The sequence below is a fragment of the Nycticebus coucang genome, chromosome X (genome assembly GCF_027406575.1).
Source record: "Nycticebus coucang isolate mNycCou1 chromosome X, mNycCou1.pri, whole genome shotgun sequence".
Lineage (NCBI taxonomy): Eukaryota > Metazoa > Chordata > Mammalia > Primates > Lorisidae > Nycticebus > Nycticebus coucang.
The window spans coordinates 8,838,536-8,862,449 of NC_069804.1; the positions used below are offsets into that span (position 1 = coordinate 8,838,536).

At 38.8% G+C, this 23,914-nt stretch overlaps 1 protein-coding gene across 5 annotated transcripts in view; it reads right to left on the reverse strand.

Annotated features, from left to right (window-relative positions):
• MID1 (midline 1) overlaps positions 1-23,914 on the reverse strand; it is a 367,686-nt gene that overhangs the window by 19,985 nt on the left and 323,787 nt on the right. For all 5 annotated transcript variants that reach the window (XM_053580019.1, XM_053580020.1, XM_053580016.1 and 2 more), the window contains exons 5-7: positions 15,387-15,535; positions 8,201-8,328; positions 3,587-3,730 (exon numbers count right to left, since the gene is read on the reverse strand). In XM_053580019.1, coding sequence (XP_053435994.1) covers positions 3,587-3,730; positions 8,201-8,328; positions 15,387-15,535 — 421 coding nt within the window. The remainder of the gene's footprint in view (positions 1-3,586; positions 3,731-8,200; positions 8,329-15,386; positions 15,536-23,914) is intronic.

Sequence of the window (23,914 nt, forward strand, 5' to 3'; positions counted from 1 at the left end):
AATCCTGACCCATAGAAACATACAAATGGGTGTTGTTGTAACCTGCTACATTTTGGGAAATTTGTTTCATAGCAATAGAAAACTGTTATCATTTTTCATGAATTGAGCAAAAATGATTTCGGGGAAATACAACATTTCTCAGAAGGGCCAGAAACCCCCTTTTGGTATACTAATGACCCCAATGTTTTCTTTTTCTAGTTAGACTATTCACTTATCAACAGGCATTGCTTTCATCAATCCTCTGAGTTTTCAGAGAACATTCTCTTGGTGTTTTGCAATGAATCATGCCTCTATTTTCTACCTGCTCTTCTTAGATCTTCATATACTCCTTTTCTCTGATTATCTTGGAATTTGACCATTTTTTAATTTCAACTTCTTCAAGATTGACACAAACCCTGGTTCAGTTTATCCAGTATGTCAATAATATTCATCACATAACATTGCAAAAATAATTCCTTAAGTGAAGACAAAAGAATTAATTATACTCCCTTCTTTTTGCTATGTTTTTCCTTCCACGCTGTATAGGACAGCCGTGTGTGGGTCATTACTACGGTCTCAGTGTTTAGCATGTAAATCATGTAGATGTCCCATGTTTACCTTGCTTTCTATCTGGGTTTCTCAACCCTTTATTGTTGGGGACTTTCTTGTGCATTGTGGGATCTTTCCCATCATTCCTGTCCTCTATTGACTAGATGCCAATAGCACTATCCTCCCAGGTTTTGAAAACCAAAAATGTCTCCAGAAATGTTCTTTGGAAGGCAAAACTGCTCTTGGCTGAGGATCACTGCTTATATGAAGGAGTGATTATTTAGTATATTAGTGATTATAGATTAATTTGTGTTGCAGGTTTATGATGAAGCACAATCAAGGTTTGACATTTCACTGGATTTTAATTCCATGTTAAGTTTATGGTATATACATCTACAGTCAGTGAAAGATAAGCTCAGATAGCTAGAAAAATGTATTTAATGTCTCTGAAGGGCAATTTGGCAGTGTCAACTAAAATTAAAATGCAAATAATCTTTCCCTACCAATTGTACCTCAAGAGGTTATACTATAAACATAATTCTCCACATGTGAAAGAAGAGCTATATTCATTGAAGCATTGTTGATAAGGGTGAAATATTAGAAACAAGCTACCCCCACATCAATAGAAGATAGGATACCTTTACAATGGGACACTCCACTGGCTCACAAAGGAATGAGGTAGTTCTTCATGGTGAAATGGGATGAGCTCTCAGACATAATATTTAGTGGGAAAAAACCCAAGATGAAGAACTGTATGTAGTATGCACATATAGAAAAATACTGTAGTAGAGAATTGGTATTTCTAAATAACTTGCAGCAGGGAATATAGAACAAAGAATGAGGGATGGTACTAAAAAATTCAAAACCCTGGAAAGAGGGAAATAATACTGAACCGTTTGGCAGTGCTTCTCAGACTTGCCCCCAAACACTTCAGCTATCTGGGGACAGGGATGATGTTTCCCGGAGAAATGGGCCAGAGGCAGAGAAGCCTTTCTGGATTACCTTTTCCTGTCCATCTCTGCGCCTGGTGCCATTGGCATGTCCTGGCTATTTCTGCCTTAGTAAATTACTAAGAAATGTCCTGGCTCATATGTCTGATTCTCATCCTTCCCTGTTCCACTCTACTCTCCACAGTGCTTCTGAGTCAGGTTCTAGTTATACATTTAATCATGTTACTGCCCTGAGTGACTCCCAACCCCATGGGGTGAAATCAAAACATAGTGTGGCCTCGGTAGCCCTCTGTGATCTAGCTCTTGCCTGTGAGTTAGGTAAGTGATGGATGTTTAAGAACATGTGCTTTCTGGAGCCAGCTGGAGATGGGATTGAGTCCTCGTTGGACTTTTCTACCTTTATTTCCCACTGTTTCTTTTTTTTCCACTCACCTCACCAGCCAGGCTTATTTAGGCAAGACCTCCCAACACAACCTGCTACGTTATGACTTGATAAGTTTGCTTATGATTATACAGCTGTCTGGGATACCCTTAACTTGCTGACACGCACTCACTCTCTTTTAAAACTGAGTTTAACCAAAACTTCCACCAAGACCTTTCTGTCCCCCTCACCATGTCTGCCCTGTCTAGATTCCTTGCCTACTCGGGCAGCTTGCCAAAGCTGTACTTGACATTTCATGACTTTTTTCCCTTTCATTCAGAAATTATACTTTCTTGGTAAATGGCAACATTTTAATAAAACCTTTCAAGGCAGGCCAATTATGGGGTAGAAGATGAGAGGGTTGGGGCGAAGAAACTGGGAAAATGGATATAAAGAACATAGTGGAAGCCATTTGCTGGTATGGGTCATTTACACTTTAGTCACTTAGAACTCGGTGTTACTTCTGCTTCACTTCTTTAATTAATGCTAAATCACATTTCTTTTTTAAGCATCACATGTTTCAGAAATACTTGTGCTAGGAAAGAACAGCATAGTTAAGAAAGACAAGGTTTATGTAACAAAAGCACATTAAGTTGATATGGATTTATTTAAAACATCTCTTTGTAGAACAGTGACTGCTATTCTATTCTGTTCTATTTTGACATATTCTATTTTCTTTGTTAAAGAAGTTTCAAACTTGCTGCCCAGAAAAGCTATTTCTTCTGGTCCTCTGCCAGTTGATCAATTCAATTTACATAAGTCTAGCCGGGTATAGTGGCGCATGCCTGTAATCCTAGCACTCTCGGTGGACTGCTTGAGCTCAGGAGTTTGAGACCAGCCTGAGCAAAAGCGAGACCCTGGTTCTACTTAAAAAGTAGCCAAGTGTGGTGGTGGGCACCCGTAGTCCCAGCTACACAGTAGGCCGAGGCAGGAAGGTGACTCGAACCCTGAAATTTGAGGTTGCTGTGAGCGAGGGTGATGCCACATCTCCGAAAAAGAAAAAATATTTAAGTTTGGGGGTGGGTAGAAATGCCTCCTGTATTATCCTTTCTTAGCTAGCTGCTACTGCTCTTTGAGGTCAGAAAATTGTCCCTGATGCTAGGTATCAAAGAGGCCTCAGCAAGAGAGGGATTTCTCTGTGTTTCAAGGAAGGCTAGAAATTCTTCCTAGGTGGGGCCAGTTATTAACATTTCAAGTGAGGGCCCCAGCTCACCTCTGAATGGGATCAGGTGTTTAATGTTCTTTGGCTATTTATGTTATTAAATCCTTTCTTTTAAAAAGATTATGAAATAACACTCAGAAAAGAACATAACTCCCACCTTCCTAGAGGTAATCATCATTCTGACTTGTATTTATAGGTTTAACACCTATGAGTGTGTCTTTATTTTGTTCTATAGATGGGTTCATACTGCATATATTTTTGTTTTTGGTTTCTTTCTCTTCATATGTTTGTGAGATTCATCCATGTGATTTGTTAGGTCATTAATTTCCATTTAACATTTTTAGCCAGCTGTTTTTACTAGTGTAGTACATGTGAGTGCTATCACTGTTTTGGTCAGGAAAGACAAGGCAACAAATATTGTACATTCTTTTTTCCCTCGTCTTCCTTTGAGGTTTAAATTCAAGAATGTAATTTATCTGCAAACAGTCACTCAAGAGAGACAAAAATAGGCCATGAGGTACTCACTAATGACGTTGGCTTGTCCGGTGAATATGGTGTACTGGAGCTCGTAGGAGACCACGCTGAATTCATCATCGGAGGTCCAGTGCACAGTGATGGTGTCATATGAAGCTGTGCAGAGCTCTTCTCTAATTGTGGGGGGGTTGGGAGCTGTGGGGATCAAGAATGCTCAGGAGTTGAAAAGCAGACCCTAGTGGATGCCATTTCAGAGAAGATGTTTGACAGTTAAGCAGGCCTTTATAAATAGGTCCATCTGGGCTACTACCCTAAAGATAGTAGCCCCAATCCAAAGAACATTTGGTTGCCTGGTTATTGCTTGTATTTTTAATAGAGCTAGCCAGTATGGATTTATCTGTTTATCATGAGAAAATGTTTAGGAGGTTAAGCAAACAATACTCTTTTGTCCATGAAGGAAAATACGTCAAACAAAAAGTAAACAAAATGAACTTCCATAGTTTCGTTCACTTGGTGGGGGGCGGGGCAGATTTCTTTTAGTAAAGGCCTAGACGGTAAATGTTTCAGGCTTTGTGGGCCATGAATTCTCTGTTACAACTAGTCAACTCTGTTGTTGCCGCACGAAAGTAGCCACTGACAATTTGTATGCCCGGGGGGTGGCCAGGTTTCAATAAAACTTTAATTTACGAAAACAGATTGGCCTGTGACCCAGAGTTTGCCAACCTCTGATGTACATGGTGCCAGATATTTTTATATGTATTTAGGCACCCAATTGGAAAAATACTGATTTTTTTTTTTTTAATCCCAGAGCAAATCAAATAATTGTTTGAAATTTTTCTTTGGTTAGATATTTCAATGCCTTGTTAAAAAAAAAAAAACTTACTAGTGCAGGCTTATTTGCTTCCCATTTATGAGTTAGATTTCAAAGACCATGATTAGCAATCAATCATATCTAAGAGGTACATTTTCTTTCCCTAAGGAAAACACAACGTTTTGGCATTTGGCGAACTTTATCACTGTCTTAAAACAGGCTGCTGTTTTATTTCTTTAACACATTCTGGAGGAGAGAGGTCTAAATCCTACCAAAATAGTGAGTTTAAAATGACTCTACTGGATTGATTTTAGTAACTGGTTTTATGAAAAAAGTATGTGAGCAAGAAAAAGACGAGGCAATAAGAGCTTGGCATTGAAAATAGTATTTTAGGGTACGGGTTGGCACACTTTGACTGCGGGCCAAATCTGGCTCATTGGCTGTTTTTTTGTAAATAAAGTTTTATTGAAATACAGCCAGTCTCATTCATTTATGTATTGCCTAGGCTGCTTTCATGCAACAGCAAAGTTGAGTACTTGTGACCATCTGGCCCTTCATAGTCAATGTTTTCTGACCCCTGGTTTAGAGAACTGACCAAGGGTCTTTAGTTCCAATCTTCTATACACCAGAATCTAACTTAACATGGAGAAACATACCTGCTTTCTACAAGTTAAGAATAACTTCTGTGCTTTCTTACTCTAGAATTCATCATTCCTAATCAAAATTTAAATAAACCCAAAGAAGAAGAAAAGTTTATGGAAATTTTAAATTTAAATAAATTTAAATTTCATAGTCTTCACATTGCCACCTAAAGATATATCCAGGACAATTATAGAAGCAAGTGTATTAAGCCAATTACTTTAGCTTTGTCTATTGGTTATTGAATTCCACAAATACTCGTGAATATCCACAATGTGACAGGCTCTGCATTAAGTTGCACGTTAAGACAGAAGGACTTTACAAAACCTTTGAAACATCATTCCTTCTGGAATATTTATTTGTACATCTGTATCCTGAAGTTTGTAAATGTGAGGTTTAGTGGCGTGCAGTGTGACTTAGATGTGTATGAATCAGTGACACCAATCAGGAGATGAATTCCATGAGGAGGCCCAGCTGTATCGTCAAATGTGCTTATTATTGTCTGTGTGGTCCCTGTTGATGTGGGATCACCCCCGCATGGTTCAGTGAGTTAGTCTCTCACCATTTAAATAGTTTACTGAATTATTTTTCCATCAATCACTGTAGAAAAATTTTGTTTTCTGCATTGCAATATATAATTAAATGCATTTTAAAAAGTATGTTCAAAATACGCAAGTGAGACACATGGCAGTAGCCACCATCAGGAAGGAAATGTCACCTCTACGGGTTATTAACTTGACATACCTCTTACAGGCATGTCATAGGAAAAAAAAAAAAATCCTGCTTTCACAGCCAGGCAGACTAACCTTGTTTTGATTGTAAACCCAATGGGTTTGTTCTGAGAAGTTGATACTCAATTTATTATAAACGAGAACAGCAGCATGCTGCCAATTTCAATACTCATGGAATTGGTACCAGAACTGTTCTTTTCTTGCCTCCGTCACAAACACCACATAAGGAATGGTCAGCTGATACTCGACAAACACTTCATTTCCTGCTTACAAAGGTCTGATAAACTATTTGGACTTGGCAGTATCAACCAAGCATTGTATGTTATGGCCAGGATTGATGTTATGTCTAGAAATGGACTGAGTTTGTATTTGGGGCTGACAGCTCAGGAGGCATAATAGCAGGTACCCCATATGGCCTTTAGTTTGGCATAAACAGCCATCGGGATGATATATGGTGTACCTGTTACAATTCATTGCAGACTGCTTTCATAATTTCCTCTTTAATCAATACTTTCACATTCTTGTAGAGATTAACATGGGCACATATGTTGTTGAAATACTATTAAATAATTAATGGGAAAGGGTAAGGACCGACACATTCTTGTTAATAAGGCTCTGATTCTAGGCAGTATGGCCCCGTGCCCAGGCAAATACTTAAGTTGTCAGTCTTTTCTGCCCCTTAGTATGACCTTGTGATACAGATTTGGTCCACCAGATATAAATGGGAGTTTGCTAGGTGGAATCTCTGAAAAAGCTTTTTGTGTTTTGATAAGCATGGTCAAATGTGGCTGGCAGGGCTTTCCATCCGTCATTCTCCCTCCACCTCTCTCTTTTTGCCTAAAACTTGAGCATAATGCTTGGAAGTGGAGTAGTCATGTTGTGATCGTGTGGCAAAGAGGCAACACAATAAAGGTGGCAGAAAGGAAAAGAGAAAGAGCCTTGGGTCTGAGGTCATCACCAAACTGCTACCCAGCCCTAGACTGCAGGCCTCTGTTCTGTTTCTGTAATACAAACCCTCCTCGATGGGTTTAGTCACTGCTAGTGGGATTTTCTGTTACTTGAAACTAAACTTATTCCCGAATGTCTTCCTGCTAAAAAATGTTTTTTAAATGTTATCATGAAAAATAGCTTAATTGGAGAAAATCTAGACCAATAGTCAATCCAATACAATAGCCACTTACAATACATAGCAGCTAGCTCTATGGAGCTGTTGGAAACTCAGACAGTGGATGGTGAATTTTAAATTTTCTTTAAGTTTAATTAAGAATTAAATAGCTAACATATTGGATAGTGGAGATAGAGAACATGTCTATCATCATAGAAAGTTCTATTGGATAGTGTTAGTTTAAATAAATCTCAGAGTTAAAAGCTTAAAAAAGGAGACTATTCAAAAATATTTGAAAGCAAGTTTGGGGTCCTTATTGCAAATGCTTTTTAGTTGATTGCTTTCTTAACAGGAGCAGTATGTTTCAAAGAGTGTATTACATAAGGTAGGAAGTTTGTGGAAGGGTTTGTCTTCCTTGTAAATGAAGAAAGGCTAAAAATAGCACCTCGAGTCCTTGCAGAGAAAAAAAGAACTCGGATCTTCTGGGTATAAGGCTCTCCTAATATGGAACTCCTTACTTTCTGTGTCCTAGCGCAGTGCACATCTGGCTTCACTGTGTACACTGGACTTTCCTGAAGTCGCAGCACCAGTGGCTTTGGCTAACACCTAAGGTTGTTTAAAAAGTTCAAGTTCTATCAGCCAATATTCTCAGTTTTTGCTTTACAGGTTGACAGCACAAAAAAAAAAAGTTTATCAGGAATAGGAACGGTCTGAGAGTTTTTTTGTGCTCGTTCTTTGTTCTAAAGTTTGACCAAAAAGAAAACCTAACCAAGAAACAGGATTGAAACAAGGTACCAGGAATTCCAATGTGATTTTTATGATCTCTGCCATGGTCATGTCTAGCCACGTCTTGTACTCAAAAGAGTAGAGGTCTTTGGAGTCTGTACAGACCCCAGCCAAATCCAAAATCCACTGCTATTTGACCTTGAGCAAGATGGCTGACCTCTGTCATTTGTAAAATGAGGATTATAACGCTTTACTTCAATTCAATATTGAGAAGATTAAAACAAGATTGAAAATAAAAAGAGCTGAAACAGAGTAGACACCCCATCAGCTAGCTGCCAATTTTTTCTCTGCTAAAGTACAGTGAGATGCCTTACTAACATGACATGACAAATACCCAATAGCACTATAATTTTAGCACCCACATCATGAAAGTGAGGGAAATAGTGGTAAGTATGCTTTTAATGACAGAGATTCTCTGTTATCTCCTGTCTGCATCTTAGTGGTGGGCAATGTTTCTTTGGTTATGGGACTATTAGATGCCATTCCTAAGCTAAAAGCCCACATTTCTGTTTTTTATGGAATAAGTGATCTGGTGGTAAAGTGTCTGTGTCACTGACTGTCCACGATATTAAAGACAACATAAAAGACAATACCTGTAAGGTAATCCAGACATTCTAGCAATTTCTTCTCTCGGGAGAAATCTAAGGCAAAAGTGTCAAATGTGTCATTGAGGTTGATTTCAGGAATTAGGACCTGGGAAGATGCAGTTGCCATGGAGACCCTGCAATTTAAACAAAACAACTTTTTAGAAATGTCAAGTTGGCTTTCACCACCATTGCATATAGATGAAAAAGATAAAAAGAAACATTTGTTTGAAGTGTTGCTTTTACACGTGAGTTTGGAAGAATCTCAAAATGGCTCAACACAAAGTCACACAAAGCAAATGAATGTGAGCTGAACGAAAAAGTGAAAGAATTGGAAAAACAACAGAATGGCTTCCTTGCTTCCTTTTTACTACTGGGAAAAGATTTCCTGTGAAAGCTAAAGAATATTCATATTTTATGTTGCCATGTATTTAACAGCTTGGCCTTGTCACATCTAACCCCAGCAAGAAGCACAGAGCTCCAGGCGTTTCTTCACACATCTGTCTGGGAAACTGTTTGTTCTTTTCAGACTCAATCCTACTCCACTTCAAAGGGGAGTCTCTAAAATTTCAAACTGCATAAAAGGCAAAGTGAAGATTAAAAAAGAATGTTTCCAGATATTGGATTAGTTTAATCAATTACTAGCCTTGCTCTAAAATAAGCATTAAAAGGGGAGATTTTTGTCTGGCTCATTTTCTCTTTCCTCGTATTCATTTTCTTGTACCATATTCCTAGCAGATGCCATGGAAAATAACTCACAAGTTTACCCACAAATTTCCCCGGTGGATGGGCTGTCTCTCTGCTTAATTTAGGTTTTCTGGTTAGAGTGCTCATCTATAAACTATAAAGCAAGGTAGGTACTGGTTGGTGTGTGTCAATCTTCTATGCACTCAAGTTGATTTGGAAAGTTCCAGAATTATTATTTTTGAGAGAGTCTCACGCTGTTGCCCCAGGATAGAGTGCAATGGCAGTGTCATAGCCATAGCAACCTCAAACTCCTGGGCTCAAGTGATCCTCCTGCCTCCCAAGTAGCTGGGATTGCAGGAGCCCACCATAACACCTGGCTAATTTTTCTATTTTTTAGTAGAGACGGTCTCACTTTGCTTAGGCTGGTCTCAAAGTCCTGAGTTTTAAGAGAGCCTCCCTAATAATTCTAGTATTACAGACATGAGCCACTGTACCCGGCCTGGAAAGTTAAATTATTATTACCAACACTGACTAATTAAAAATGTAAATGATTCTCTTAAAAAACAAGAAATGTATCACTTCTGAACATACCAAACAATGCTGTACCCATAATCTTATTGAGTTGATATTATTATATAATACTCCTAGAAGCTACTACATGCAGGGTATTATGTAGGGCATTGGGAATTTTTGAGCAAAGAAATAACTTTAAAATGATTTAGGTCTAAATCCAGTTACTTATTTTCTAATTGGGAAAAGTAATGCTCTTTTGTACAAGGCCATAAAGCTAGCTGGCAACAACCAGGAGAATTTCGGGCCTATGCTCTTCCATTTAATTTAGAAAAATTTCAGCCCTCTTACCCTATGGGTAACTGTTGAGTCTCTTAATGGCTTTTAAAAGCTTTGGATTTGACAAATATTTGTTGGCTATAAAAATTACACCTGTGGGTATATCTATACAGTGGACTATTATTCAACCACAAAAAGGAATGAAGTACCCATATGCACTACAACCCTAAAAACCTTGTTCTATAAAAATCTAGTCATAAAAGTCTACCTATTACATGATCCATTTGTATGAAATGTGCAGCAGAGGCAATTCCATAGAGACAAAAGCAGGTCGGTATTGCCAGGGACTGAGAGGAGGGGAGAGGGGAGTGACTGCTTAATGCGTGTAGGGTTTACTTTGGTAGTGATGGGAGGGTTTTGGAACTTGATGGAGGTAGTAGTTGCCCAATACTGTGAATGTTCTAATTGCCACTGAATTGTACACTTGAAAAAAGGTAAAATTAAATTAAGTGAATTTCATCTCAATAAAGAGTACACCTGTGAAATGCTCAAAATCCATAGAAAGTTTCTATAGTCATATTTCTGGCAGATTTTCAGGGTCGTATATGGAGGAAAGGAGAGAGGTTAATCAGCAATGCCATAATTGCACTGATATTTCTGGAAAGAAAGAAAAGGATGGAGGATCTAACTTCACCTCCTGACCTCTTTCATCAAGAAGCAATGAACAGCAGAGTTGTGTGAATTTGTTGACTAAATATTGTACTCAAGGAAATTGGACTGATTGTCACTAACAGCTAGCTGCCAATTTACACTGATGGATACGAGGATGGTTCCTAGGTATTTTTCACTTATGGTTAAACTGTACTTAAAAAAAATGCTTGCCTTGAATATAAAAAGTCCTCACAGAGATCCCAGGATTGTTCTCAACAAATATTCATGAAGCCTTTAAAGCATGCTACATTCCAAAGATCCCAGGATATGTGCACCAGCGCTGAAAAATTAAAAGAAATGCTATGGTGCCATTTGAATGCCTCAAAAAATATTTCAAAGCGAAACCCCAATTAATTCTTGGTTACAATGTTCAGCAGGAGAATTGCACTGGGTCATTGTGGAAACAAGAACTGAACTTGTGATTGTATTTCTCTGGCTTTTGTAGTTCCCATCAGCAGAAGCCTCTTTGTTCAGGGTCATCCAGAATCAATGTTTCCCCTTACTTATCCTGGTTCTATGGTCCACAAACAAATAAAACATGCTTTAGTTAAGTGACGCTATTAAACATGCCTGCCATTTTGCTGGTAGGAAAAAAGATGAATGTTCCCAGCCTGGGAGGCAAAGGCTGACAGCAAGAATCCCTGGAGATTACTGAAGCCTTTTTGTAAGACAGGGTCACATTTTATCACCCTCGGTAGAGTGCCTCATAGCTCACAGCAAACCTCAAGCTCCTGGGCGCAAGCAATTCTCTTGCCTCAGCCTCCCTGGTATGTGGGATTGCAGGCGCCTACCATGGCACCCGCCACAGCGCCCGGCTATATTTTAGAGATGGGGTCTGTCTCTTGCTCAGGCTGGTCTCGGACTCCTGAGCTCAGGTGATCCACCTGCCTTGGCCTCCCAGAGTGCTAGGATTACAGGTGTGAGCTACCAGCCCAATTACTGAAGCTTTTTAACATCTACACATTTGTATTTTGATGGAAGGAAAGATACTTATCTTTGGCTACAATTTCAAATTCTTAACTGGATTGACAGGCAAGGGGAAATGGACTAAATTCAATATTTTAGGCCATGTTTTTATTTCCTACATCCCGTTTACCCATCTTCTGGCCTTTTAGATAAGTTGCCAAATCCCCCGAGGGCTGTTAGTACTATGCCACTTTCTCAAATTCTTGCTTCACAGCCATGTCTGTGTATACGTGTACACATGTCCACATGGAGGTATGTCTGAAGCTCTTAACAGAGCAAATAAATAAGGGCGTTCTGTCCCAACTTGATGCTTCAGAAGGTGGGCTGCACATTGCTCTGTTTGTATTTCTGCTTCAGTGCAGAAATCTAATCTCCATGACACTCAGTGGCTGGCAGCCACATCATTCCAGTGTTCTAGAAGATGGACATGTCTAAGGCTACACCGCTCACAGGCTTCTGTCAAACAAAGCACACTCCATGTAACCCAATGGGGTTTCACAGTAACAGACTGTGTTTTACTCTGGTTGGCTCAGGATGTCACAAACACATTTGGCCCCGGAACCTTGTTGTAGTCTTAATTCAAGCCTATGAACACCCTAAGGAACACACTGTGAAAACTACTCATCAGATCTGCTCTAATTCTTAGAGCTAAGTGGTATCTTTCCAGAGCTGATAACTAGAGTTCTCAGTTTCGTGTTCTGAAAAAGCCTGGCAGATCCTCGAACTGACTCTGGTAATGAGGAACAGAGGCATCACCTTGAGGAGCCGGAGAACCTCCTAGATGCTCTGAAAAAGGGGTACTATTCATAGGGAATTTTTTTAACTATCCTCTCGATACAGATAATTTGTTGCTAAGAGTGACTTTAATTTTAGATTCTTCATTAGACTAACTTTCTTATACTTGGATTTAGTGAATTATCTTTGCTCATTTTACATAATGTTATAAAAGTACAATCATACCAAGGACCTATGTATTAGTGTAGCTTGAGAATATACATTACGTTTGCATTCATCTAGTGAGTGGGAAGAAAGGGAATTAGTATCTGTCGCACTTTCAACTTGGGACAGAAACTGGGCTAATATTTTTACTATATCATTTAATTTTATCTTTACAACAACCATCTTAGGTAGGAATGATTGGCTCTGTTTTACTTATTCAGCAATTTGCAATGTGTTGGGGCTATAATGACAAAAACAAGGTGGCTGGGGATCCTGCCCAGTTGAGCATATGAACAAAATCAGACTCAGAAATGTTAATGAGCAGCTCCAGTGCCATCGCTAATTACTAGGCAATTAGTGCAGAGCCAAACAGTTGCTTCCAAAGCATATGCATCTTCTACAATGTAAAGCTTGGAACTCTCTCTTCTTGGGTTTTCTTTATGTTTCTGAACTGAAAGAAAAAATTTCAGTTTTGATTCAGCTTGTAGGAGGACATATATATTCAACGTTGCTGAAAAATCTCAACTAAGTCTCACTTTAGGAATGCTGGCAGGATTAAAAGTTTATTCTGGGGAGGCACCTGTGGCTCAAGGAGTAGGGTGGCGGCCCCATATACTGGAGGTGGTGGGTTGAAACCCGGCCCCGGGTTTTTTTTTTTTTTTTTTTTTTTTTCAAAAAAAAATTTATTCTGGGTTGCACACTTGAATTGAAGAATAAAGATGATTTGGAAATACACAGGAGCCAAAGGCCAAGGCAGACACAAGAGGAGACAGAGGACTAGGAAGTCACATCCTAAAGAAGACTATTGAGTGACAGGTTGAAGAACAGAGGCAAGTAGACCATTATTGAAACAAAGACCTACAAGGAGTGCTTGACTAACGTGTTGACTATGAAAACAGAGATCTAATTAACATGCATGGAGTGTCTAGGATGCTGCCCACCTGTTCTTAGGAGATTTCAGCTGTGTTATAGACAGAGCTATTCCGAGCTCAATTTTCTAAGAACCATAGTTAAAAAGTGACAGTGCTAGGATTGGAACCCCGGTCTCCCAACTCTTAATCTAAGCCCAGTGCCCTTTTTCCTACATCCTGGCTGCCGGAAAGGGAGAAAGCCTCAGGAATTCACTGAGAGGACTGACAGAGACGGGACAAGATGGGATCACAGAAATAAGGGCTTCCTTGTGACAGGTTTTGTGTATTCAACCTTTTGCATATTCTTGACGAGAGCTCCTTATAAGGGAGAGCTGACCAGGAGTAGATATGCCCCACTGGCTTTGTGGGCGATCACAGATGTGCATTCACACGCTGGTGCTAGCCTTCAAATGTGTGCCTTCTTTTAGCATAACTGTTATGGGGCCACATTCTCTTAGGTCACCTGGTGAGAATTTATTCATGTGTCACTCGGTTGGAGTTTTAGGGATTGCTGAGCAATACACCTAGTAGTAGCCACTTTATTCAGACAACTCACAATTCATAGGTGGAGAAAGGTATTCTCAAATTCCAGTTGGCAACCATGACTTAAGTGTAAATGCTAGCTACTAGTGCCCTCAGCACCCTGGAGTATTAGTGCCACTTGCACTTCTTAACTTTAGGATGAGTAGTGAGCAGTTGCATATAGTGCAGAAGAGAGCAGTATAAAACACACACTTGGAACCTAGGAGTTATAAGGAGAGAAATGGGCCCTTCTTAGAGTTGGGAGGGGAGCATTTTAAGGACATGGCAGGCATGACAGCCAGCTGTTATCCATCTCCTTTAGAAGAGACAAGCATCTAATCAGCTGCAAAAGGAATTTCCCCCCACTATAAAAAGTAACGTAGTCAAGCTGGTTGGTTGGGTAGTAGACGAGAGCTGTAAAAGTACTGTCCACTGAAATGCAGATCGTCACTGCCTACCTCCTCTACGTGATATTTTGAGAATTAGCAGAGTTTGAAACAAGCAAGCCTTCAATAAATGTTAGTTTCCTTTCCCTTTTTTAAAAAGAAATCTGAGCCCTAACATGGCAAGTATTTTTCTTCCCTAGTCAAGGGGTTGGCAAAGTACAGCCTGCTGACTGTTTTGTAAATGGTTTTCTTGGCACACAGCCATGCCCATTCATTTCTATATTCTATGGCTGCTGTAGAGCTGCCTACAATGGCAGTGTTGAGTAGTTGTGACCTAGACCTTATAACCTGCAATGCTAAAAATATTTACTCTGGTTCTTTGCAGAAAAAGTTTGCTGACCTCTCTTTACAATAAAGACTAGCATGACTGAGCTCTCTGGGGTCTTCTAGTGATAAGATCCTATCATTGCTTTGGATAAAGGGCAGTTAACTAAAAATTAGAATGCATGAGAAGTCAAGGCCATTGCAGACATCATTTATGTGATGTCAGTTGTTATGACACGTCCAGTTCCATCTAGTGCTTTTCTTTGAATCCATTAGAATTGCTACAGATGTCTGTGTCATTGAACATGAGTAATTTTTATGCCAATCCAAGTACATGTACTGAAGGAATATTCATCCTTGCCAGTTTTACTGCTGAGATGACCCTTCAGATAACATCATTTTTAAGTTCTCCACCCTAGAAAAGAAGGTGTTTTGAAAGGAGGTGGTATGAGGTTGACAGTTTGGTCCTTTCTTTCCTGCATGAGTCAGCCTTGAACTTTTGAGGTGAGGCGAAGCGTCTCAACAAAATGAAAACGAGCCTAACAAAGAACAATACCCATGTGATTTTTTTTCTTTTTTGTAAATAGATGAGCCCTGTGATGGAAGAAAGGATTCCCTTTCATGTTTTGGCCTTCATTTTGATTCTTATCAAGTGTATGATAACATCAGGTCTGAGAGTCACAATAAATGCTGTTTTTGTGCCATCATAAGCTTCCTCCCCCCAAAGCAGGTTGATTTTATTCTTTCTAAATGGTGGACTCCTGTTTCAAAGGCTGTTAGTGAAAGGGCTCTGACATGTCAATGGGAAGCATCTTTGGCTGGAATGAAACAGCTCCAAGCCTCTATTCTCTCCTCTGCCTTGAAAATGAAAACAAGAGCGAGGCGAGGATAAGGCCAACCAATCACACCCCAGATACACGAGCCCAGTGTCCAGGAAGTTCTTGGGACCCCTGCACTCACCTCTCAGTGATATTCTTAGCAGTCTGTAGGAAACGGGCATGATCATTCTCCTTCAGAGAGTGTTCCGCTTGGGAGATGAGTGATGCTGAGCGCTCGATGCACTGTTTGCAGTTTGCGATTTGCTGAGCCAGTTTGCGAAGCCTCATAACCTTGAACAAAAGTGATGTGGAGAGACATGGTTACGTGTGGGCTTACTTAGTGAAACAGCATTGGGCTGGACTCTATATCCTCTCATGAAAGTTCCCAAAGTAGGGCTAGAGAGAGATTGAAATACAGAAAGCCCAATTATGGGACTCTTGACTTACATACTGTTTTATCTCCTTGGAGAAGTGTTGCTAATTCGTTTTATGAGGAAACACTGGAGTGTAAATTGCTTCCCTGTTGATGGGATAAAAAGGTGTTCCCCAGTGGCAAGGATCACACCAGACCTTTTTCCTGGATTATTCCACACAATGACTTCAAGATTGTAGAGAACCCTGGAACTTTATCTCAGGCTTTCAGCTATACCATCACAGAAGATAAAACACCCCTCTAGGTGCAAATTTATGGCTTAAGGAAAAACCATTTTCTAAAAAGTTCTTTGCAATCCATGTAATAAAACTGCGAGGTAAAAGCATTAAGTATTACTATTTCCCACACTACCTAAGTAGAAATAGAGCCTTTCCCCCATTGATTAATATTTTTCCTGTTGAGCAAATGAGGGAAAGCCAAAAAAAGCACAGCTGGGCCATTTCCCCTCACTGGGAACATCATTTCCAGGCACTTTGTGCTTACTTGATAACTAACAACTATTTTGATAAGCGTTTCCCAGTTGGGATAAAAACGCATGATCGCTTCACAACCTCCATTCCAATTCCTGATTCTGTCTTGCTTGAAAATGACCCTCAGTCAGCCCCAGAGGTTATGGTCAATTACATCTAAGATAAGTCCAAGATAACCCACTTGACCATTGGCTTTGGTGTCTGAAATGTGCTATGAAATGAAGCCCTCTGGCCAGAAGCCAAGTTAAAATTAGACCACTAATTGAAATTGCCTTGCACCTACAGCCCCCCCAATCCACACACTCAGGGACAGGTTTTGCCTGGCTTTATGATAATTCTGGAATGGAAAATAGCCCTGGGTGAAAGGGTAGGGATGAGGCCAGTTAATCTGTCTTACAGACAAGGCTGGCTCAGGCTCCCTCCAGAATTCCTGCTAACTCCAAGAAATTCCTTCTTTCTCCAAGTCATCATTATCATCCCTGTATGACTCTAATCTAAGAAAAGGAAGGAAGGAGATGTCAGAACTTGAGGCCTCTAAGGAACATCCACTTCCCAGTGTGTACTAACTATAGCAAACGAAGGAAATTAATGGTGAACTGAGAAGCAGTAGGCACAAATTTCAGGTGAGGGTGAGAAAAATTCCTGAAAGTAAAAAGTCAAGAGACTATAGTGTCAAAATTTTAGGGCAAATAGTGTGTGATCTTGAGCCCGGTAAAAGACTTAACTCCTTCTAGTTACTATGCCTAGCAGATTAACTGTGTTCACTGGTTGAACAAAACACCAAAGAGAATTTAGCCTTTGGCATCAGTATCCAGAGGAAAAGCTAAGGAAAGCGTCCAATCAGGATATTAGAACACATCCGCAAGAAATTGTCAAAGGAAGAAAAAATTCCAGAAGGAAAAATAACTTACTATCCCTAGATAAGCGAGTAGAATATTTAATCACACACAACAATTAACTAAAATTACATGGAAGAGTTGAAGATGTTTAATACAATTTTAACAAAATAAAATAAAGTCAAAATATTCCTTAGAATAACTTCAGGTCAATCACTTATGCTTTAGACATGCCCATTAAAGATGAGGTAGATTATGAATGTGATGATGCTTGAATTCCAGTTTTCTTTTATTATTTTTTTCAGTTTTGTTTTCTTTTTCTATCATGATACTAAAAGTGACATAAGAAAAGGAAAAAGTGCCCCAAATCATGCATATATTAAAGCAAGACAAAATGAGATCTTCCTATAAAAATACTGGAATGTTCTACAAAGAATAGTTTTGCCCAAAAATTTAATTATAGGTCAGTGTACAATTTCATCTGATACACCAGATTAGAGCCTCTCAAACATAGTGTGAAAAACGAATCAGCTGGGGATTGTTTTAAAAGACAAACTATAGATGTTTGGGTCATCTCTTCAATATTCTAATTAAGAAGTTGTAATTCACAGAGCAGCAGGAATTTGTGTTTCAACAAGCAATGAATACTTTTTAATGTGCAAGTGATAAATCATTAGGAATGGTTACACTTGCATTTAAAAAAATAGAAGAGGAGAAAAGAAAACAGCTGAGTGCATTCCCAGTGGAAATTTCCATTGGGTTTGTAAAATTGTGTGTGTCTGTGCTGTATTGTGATGGCGTATGTATTGCTTGCTCTGAATTAGTTAAACAAAAAAAGAGAAAAACACTACTCTAAGTTAGGTGTTCACAAAGCATGATCTCTGGGCCAAATCTGGCATATAGTCTGTTTGTGTAAATAAAGTTTTATTAGCACTCCACCACACTCATTTCTTGTGAATCATCTGTGGCTACTTTCATGCTACAACATTGGGCAGAGATAAGTTGTTGCAACACAGACCTATGGCAAAGTCTAAATTATTTGTTTTTTTGCCCTTTAAAAAGTTTGCTGACTTCTGGCTTAAATGATTCTGGGCAAGTGTCCCTTGGAGACATTGTCCTACTTGCCAAAGCACTTAAAGTGCAAATGCTATGTAGCACACAACAAAATACAGGTACTTGTTTTTTTCATTGGATAACACTTCTGTATATGCTTTTTAAAAATCTGACAGGATAAATGTAATTTCATGTATTAAAAAATACTAGATACTGACACATAAGAAGATTCTGAATATTTTATCTTTTAATGATGCAGGGGAAAGTTTTTCCTGTCAATCCTGTTTATTTTTCCTTTTGGGAAATCAGATTGCACCTTGTAACTTTTGGAATTTACTCTGTACTTATCATAGAAATATTTTGTCTGTTAGAATCTCCTTTTGGGGGGGACGCAGGCCTGTTTATATTATTTTATTTGCTGTTTATTATACCTCATTCTTTTAAAAGCAGCCTTATTTTGCTTTAAATGCATTTTAAACACTTTAATATATATGCTTTCATATGTCTGTAGGAAACACACCCTACACTGCTATATCCAAACACAGCAAACATTGAGTTAATCCTCAGTTAACAACAAGCCTGTATTCAGCATCCAAGGCCATTGAAAGCACCAGCATTTGGTCCAAATTAATTCCCTGAAATTTTGAAGATTTAGCATATGTAAAAGGCAGTGATGAAAAGGCACCCTTTTACTATGTACCTGTGGCCTTCAGCAGTCTACCATAGATCTATGTCTGAACATTAAATACATGGACTCACTTAAACTGGAATTGGCCATCAACCTTTCATGTATTGATGTGAAACTTATCCCCTACCACTGAAAAAGTAAGAAAAGGATCCTCATGGCTTGACACTTTCCAATCTATCCACCTATAAAGGTTGTCAAACTACGTGTTTCAGAGAATGTACAATGGTCTGAGAGTAGCACTTGCCAGTAGGTACTAACGTACAACACCACCACCTGTCCGGCAACCTCCCGAATTGGAGGAGTTGTGGTGAGTTTGTTTATACCAGGGTTAACAGCCTCATGGTTGGGATCAGAGACCAATGGGGACAAAGTAAGTAGGTTGATGGAACGTGCCTTTGTTGGTGTCCACAATTCTGCCAGGTTCTTTCTTTACCTGCCCACTTCTAAGTGTTTGTCAGAAGGCCCACTGTCCTTTTCTTGACTCAGTGCCGTTGGCTGCCGCCACCACCACTCTGGGCTGCAGGGCCCCAAGCTCCACAAGGCGACACTTGCCCTCCCTGCCTGGCACCTCAGATTTCCAGGGTGTTGGCACTCACACCTTTCCTAATAGAAACATACCTCTGACATGATATCCTTTGGCCAGGGGCTCAGATCACTGTGAATTCTAGGGTTTGGAGTCAACTAGTCTTGTTCATGTGCTAAAATACCAATCCAAGAGAAAGCTCAACTGGGCCCTCATCTTTCCCAAGTAATGTCTGCTTTCCAATATTTCCTTTTGAGATAATGTTCCTGAATAAACATACACTTGTAAAAAGTGAAACATTTCAAACTCACATATAATGAACCATCCTGTACATACTGTTTCCCCAAAAATAAGACAGTGTCTTATTTTAAGGTGTGCTCCCAAAGATGGGCTAGGTCTTATTTTCAGGGGACGTCTTATCTTTCCTGTAAGTAGGTCCTATTTTTGGGGAAACAGGGTAGTACTAGCTTTACCAAATCTCAGTATTTTCATCATATAAACTTCAGGGTAAGTAAAATATTGCTGGCATTGAAGCCTCAGTGTGGCATGCGTGTGCTCTGTGTCTCTTTTTAGAGACTTGTTCTGTTGCCCAGACAGGAGTGCAGTGACATGGTCATAGCCCATTGCAGCCTCGAACTTCTGGGCTCAAGCAATCCCCCCGTCCCAGCCTCCTAAGTAACCAGTTCCTATTCTTAATCACATACCTCCTCCAGAGGAAAACACCCTCTTGAATTAGAGTTGATTATAAACAATGTATGAGAAGGAACTATACAGAAGATTAATGAAGCAAAAAGTTGGTTCTCTGAAAAGATAAACAAAAATTGAGACGCCTCTTGCTCGATTGATCATAAACAGAAAATAAAGGTCTCTAATAAGCTCAATTGAAAGTGAAAAAGGAGAAATCACAACTGATATCATGGAAATACAAAACTTTTATCTCAGAATACTATAAAAATCTCTATGCTCATAAAACTGCAAATGAGGAGGAAATGGACACATTCTTGGAAACACACAACCTCTCTAGGCTCAGTCAGGAAGAAACAGCAATAAAAAAAAATCTTTCAACAAAAAAGAACATGTATCTGTACTACCAAAATTATTCTGTAAGAAGGAAGGAATCCTCTGCAATTCAGTCTATGAAGCAAATAGCACATTGGTATTAAGCCAGGAAAGGATGCAGCTAAAAAAGAAAGCTATAGACCAATATCCCTTATGAATATAGCCACAAAAATTCTCAATAAAATTGTAGCAAACTGAAGTCAGCTGCACATCATAAAATAATTCATCACAACCAGGTGGGCTTCATCTCAGAGATGCAAGGATGGTTCAACATACACATATCTATAAGTGAAATTCACCACATAAACAGATGCAAGAACAAAAACCACATGATTCCTTCAATGGATAGAGAAAAAGCATTTGACAAAATTCAGCATCCTTTTATGATAAGAATGCTTATCAAAATTGGCATAGATGAGTATGCCTCAAAATTATAAAGGCTATAATGATAAACCCACAGCCAACATCATACTGAATGGGGGAAAACTAAAAACATTCACTTAGAACTGGAACCAGGCAAAGTTGCTAACTATCTCTTCTATTCAACATAGTGCTGAAAGTCCTAGTCAAAGCAATCAGGCAAGAGATGGAACTCAAGTGTATCAAAATGGGGCAAGAAGAGGTCAGTCTTTGCTGAGAATATGATCTTCTATCTAGAAAACTCCAAAGATTCGACGAAGAGACTCTTGGAATTGATAAACAAATTCAGCAAAGTCTCAGGTTACAAAATCAGTATGTCCAAAAGCTTTCATACATGCCAACAATAGTCAAGCTGAGAATCAAAAGCTGCAATACCTTTCACAGTAGCATCAAAGAAAATAACATACATAGGAATATATTTGACTAAGGGGGTAAAAGTCCTAATATAGGGAGAACTTTGAAACACTGAGGAAAGAAATTGCAGAGGATATAAACAGATGGAAAAGCATATCATGCTTGTGGATCAGCACAATGAACCTTGTTTAAATGGCTGTACTACCCAAAGTGATTTACAGATTTGACACACTCTCCATTTAAACACCAATGTCATTTTTCACAGACCTAGAAAAAAATAGTTCTACACTTTGTAAGGTTGCACTGGCTATTTGGGGTCTTTTCTGGCGGCTCCATACAAAGTAAGAACAAATCAGGAGGCCTAACTTTACTAGATTACAAGGCTATAGTAACCAAAACAGTATGGTATTGGCACAAAAACAGAGACAGACCTACAGAGCAGAACAGAGAACCCAAAGATGAAATCATCCTCATATACCCATTTTATCCTTGACAGACAAATTTTATGGGAACTCTTTTCATTCCATACAAATCATTATAAAACTTGTTTGCATTTTTGTGATTAGTCCATGCTAATACATACCACCTTCATAAATTTTCTTTTCTGAAGACTGTTTTATTTATAATACACAATTTATGTGCCTAATAAAAAGCTATATTAAGATAGAAGCAACATATAATAAATGGTACATATTTAAAGTACAAACTTGACAACGTTTCAAATATGTATACATCCATGTAAGTCACCACAGTCAAGATGATAAACATGCCATGTCCCCAATTTTCCTCCTGCCCACCCCTGCCTGTCACCCCATTCCTGAACCACCACTGATTTACTTTTTGTCAGTGTAGATTAAATTGCCATCTCTAGAATTGTCATATGAATGCAGTCATATAGTATATGCCATGTTCTGTACATTCTGTTTGACTTCTTTCACTTAACCATAATTACGGTGAGATTCATTCATCCGTGTTGTTGCATGTATAAAGAGTCCATTCCTTTTTATTGCTGAATAGCATTCCATTGTATGATTATGCCATAAATTATTTACTCATTCATCTGTTGATGGACATTTGGACTATTTCCAGTTTGAGGCTATTACAAGTTAACACGAAAATTCACCTACAAGTCTTGCATGGACACAGGCTTTCATTTCTCTTGGTAAATACTTAGAATGGCTGAATCACAGGGTAAGTGCATGTTTATTCAAGAAACTGTCAAACAACTGTACAAAATGTTCCATTTTTATTCCCTGCAGAGTTATTGAGAGTTTCATTTCCTCGACGTTCTTGCCAACTCTTGGCATGGACTATCTCTTAAATCTTAATCATTCTAGTAGGTAGGTAGTGGCATCTCATTGAAATGTGTAGTTTGAATTTCCTTAATGACGAATGACATTAAATATCTTTTCATGTGCTTACTTGCCATCTGCACATTTTCTTGGTAAGTTGTCTATTCAAATGTTTTATCCATTTTGGCGAAGGAGTGGTATGTTTCCTTCATTTTGAGAATTTGTTATTAATACATACTCTGAATACAAGTCCTTTACTAGATAGATATTTTCTTCTAGTTTTTTGGCTTGTTTTTTCATTCTCTTAACAGTACCTTTTGAAGAAGTTTTTAATTTTGGTGAGATCCAATTATGAATGTTTTCTTTTATGAATCATGTTTTTGTCATCTGAGTAATTTTTGCCTAACTTGAGGTCACCAAGATTTTCTCCTGTGTTTTCTTCCAGAAGTTGAACAGCTTTTGCTTTTTACAGTTAGGTATGTGATTCATTTTCAGGTAATTTTCATATGTGATGTGAAGTATGGAACACACTTTTATTCTTAGATGATGCCTAAGCATCATCAAGAATATTCAAAGATGCCTTTGCATCTTTGTTGAAAATCAGTTATATGTGCGTGTATGAATATTTCTGAAGGCTTTTTTTCTGATGCACTGATCTATTTGTCTATCTTTATGCCAATACTATATTTCTGCAGCTTTATACTAAATCTTGAAATCAGCTGGTGTTAGTTCTCCAACTTAGTTATTTTTCAAAATTTGTTGATTTTCTTTTTTTTTTTGTAGAGACAGAGTCTCACTGTACCGCCCTCCGGTAGAGTGCCGTGGCGTCACACAGCTCACAGCAACCTCTAACTCTTGGGCTTATGCGATTCTTTTGCCTCAGCCTCCCAGCTGGGACTACAGGCGCCCGCCACAACGCCCGGCTATTTTTTTTGTTGCAGTTTGGCCGGGGCTGGGTTTTGAACCCACCACCCTTGGCATATGAGACCGGTGCCCTACTCACTGAGCCACAGGCGCCACCCAAAATTTGTTGATTTTCTGTAGCCTTTGTATTTCAATATGAACTTTAGAATCAGCTTATTAATTCCTACAAACTCTGCTGGGATTTTCACTGAGATTGTGTTGAATCTATAGGTTGGTGTGGAGAGAAGAGAAATCATAAATGTAAAATCATAACTATTGAGTTATGATTTCTATTTACCATCTTGTAACATGAAGACTCACCATTTTTTTTTTTTTTTTTTTTTTGCAGTTTTTGGCTGGGGCTGGGTTTGAATCCACCTCCTCCAGCACATGGGGCCGGCACCCCACCCCTTTGAGCCACAGGTGCCGCCCAACTCACCATTTTTTAAAGTTGTCTTTAATTTCTCTTAGTCTTGAAGATTTTTTGAGTCTTGCCTGTCTTTTGTCAGATTTATCACTATTTCATATTTGTGATGCTGTTTTAACTATTTTTTAAATTTCAATTTCCAATTGTTTGTTACTAATATATTGAAATACAGCTGGTTTTCCCATTTTGATATTGTTCTATGTCAAATGTTT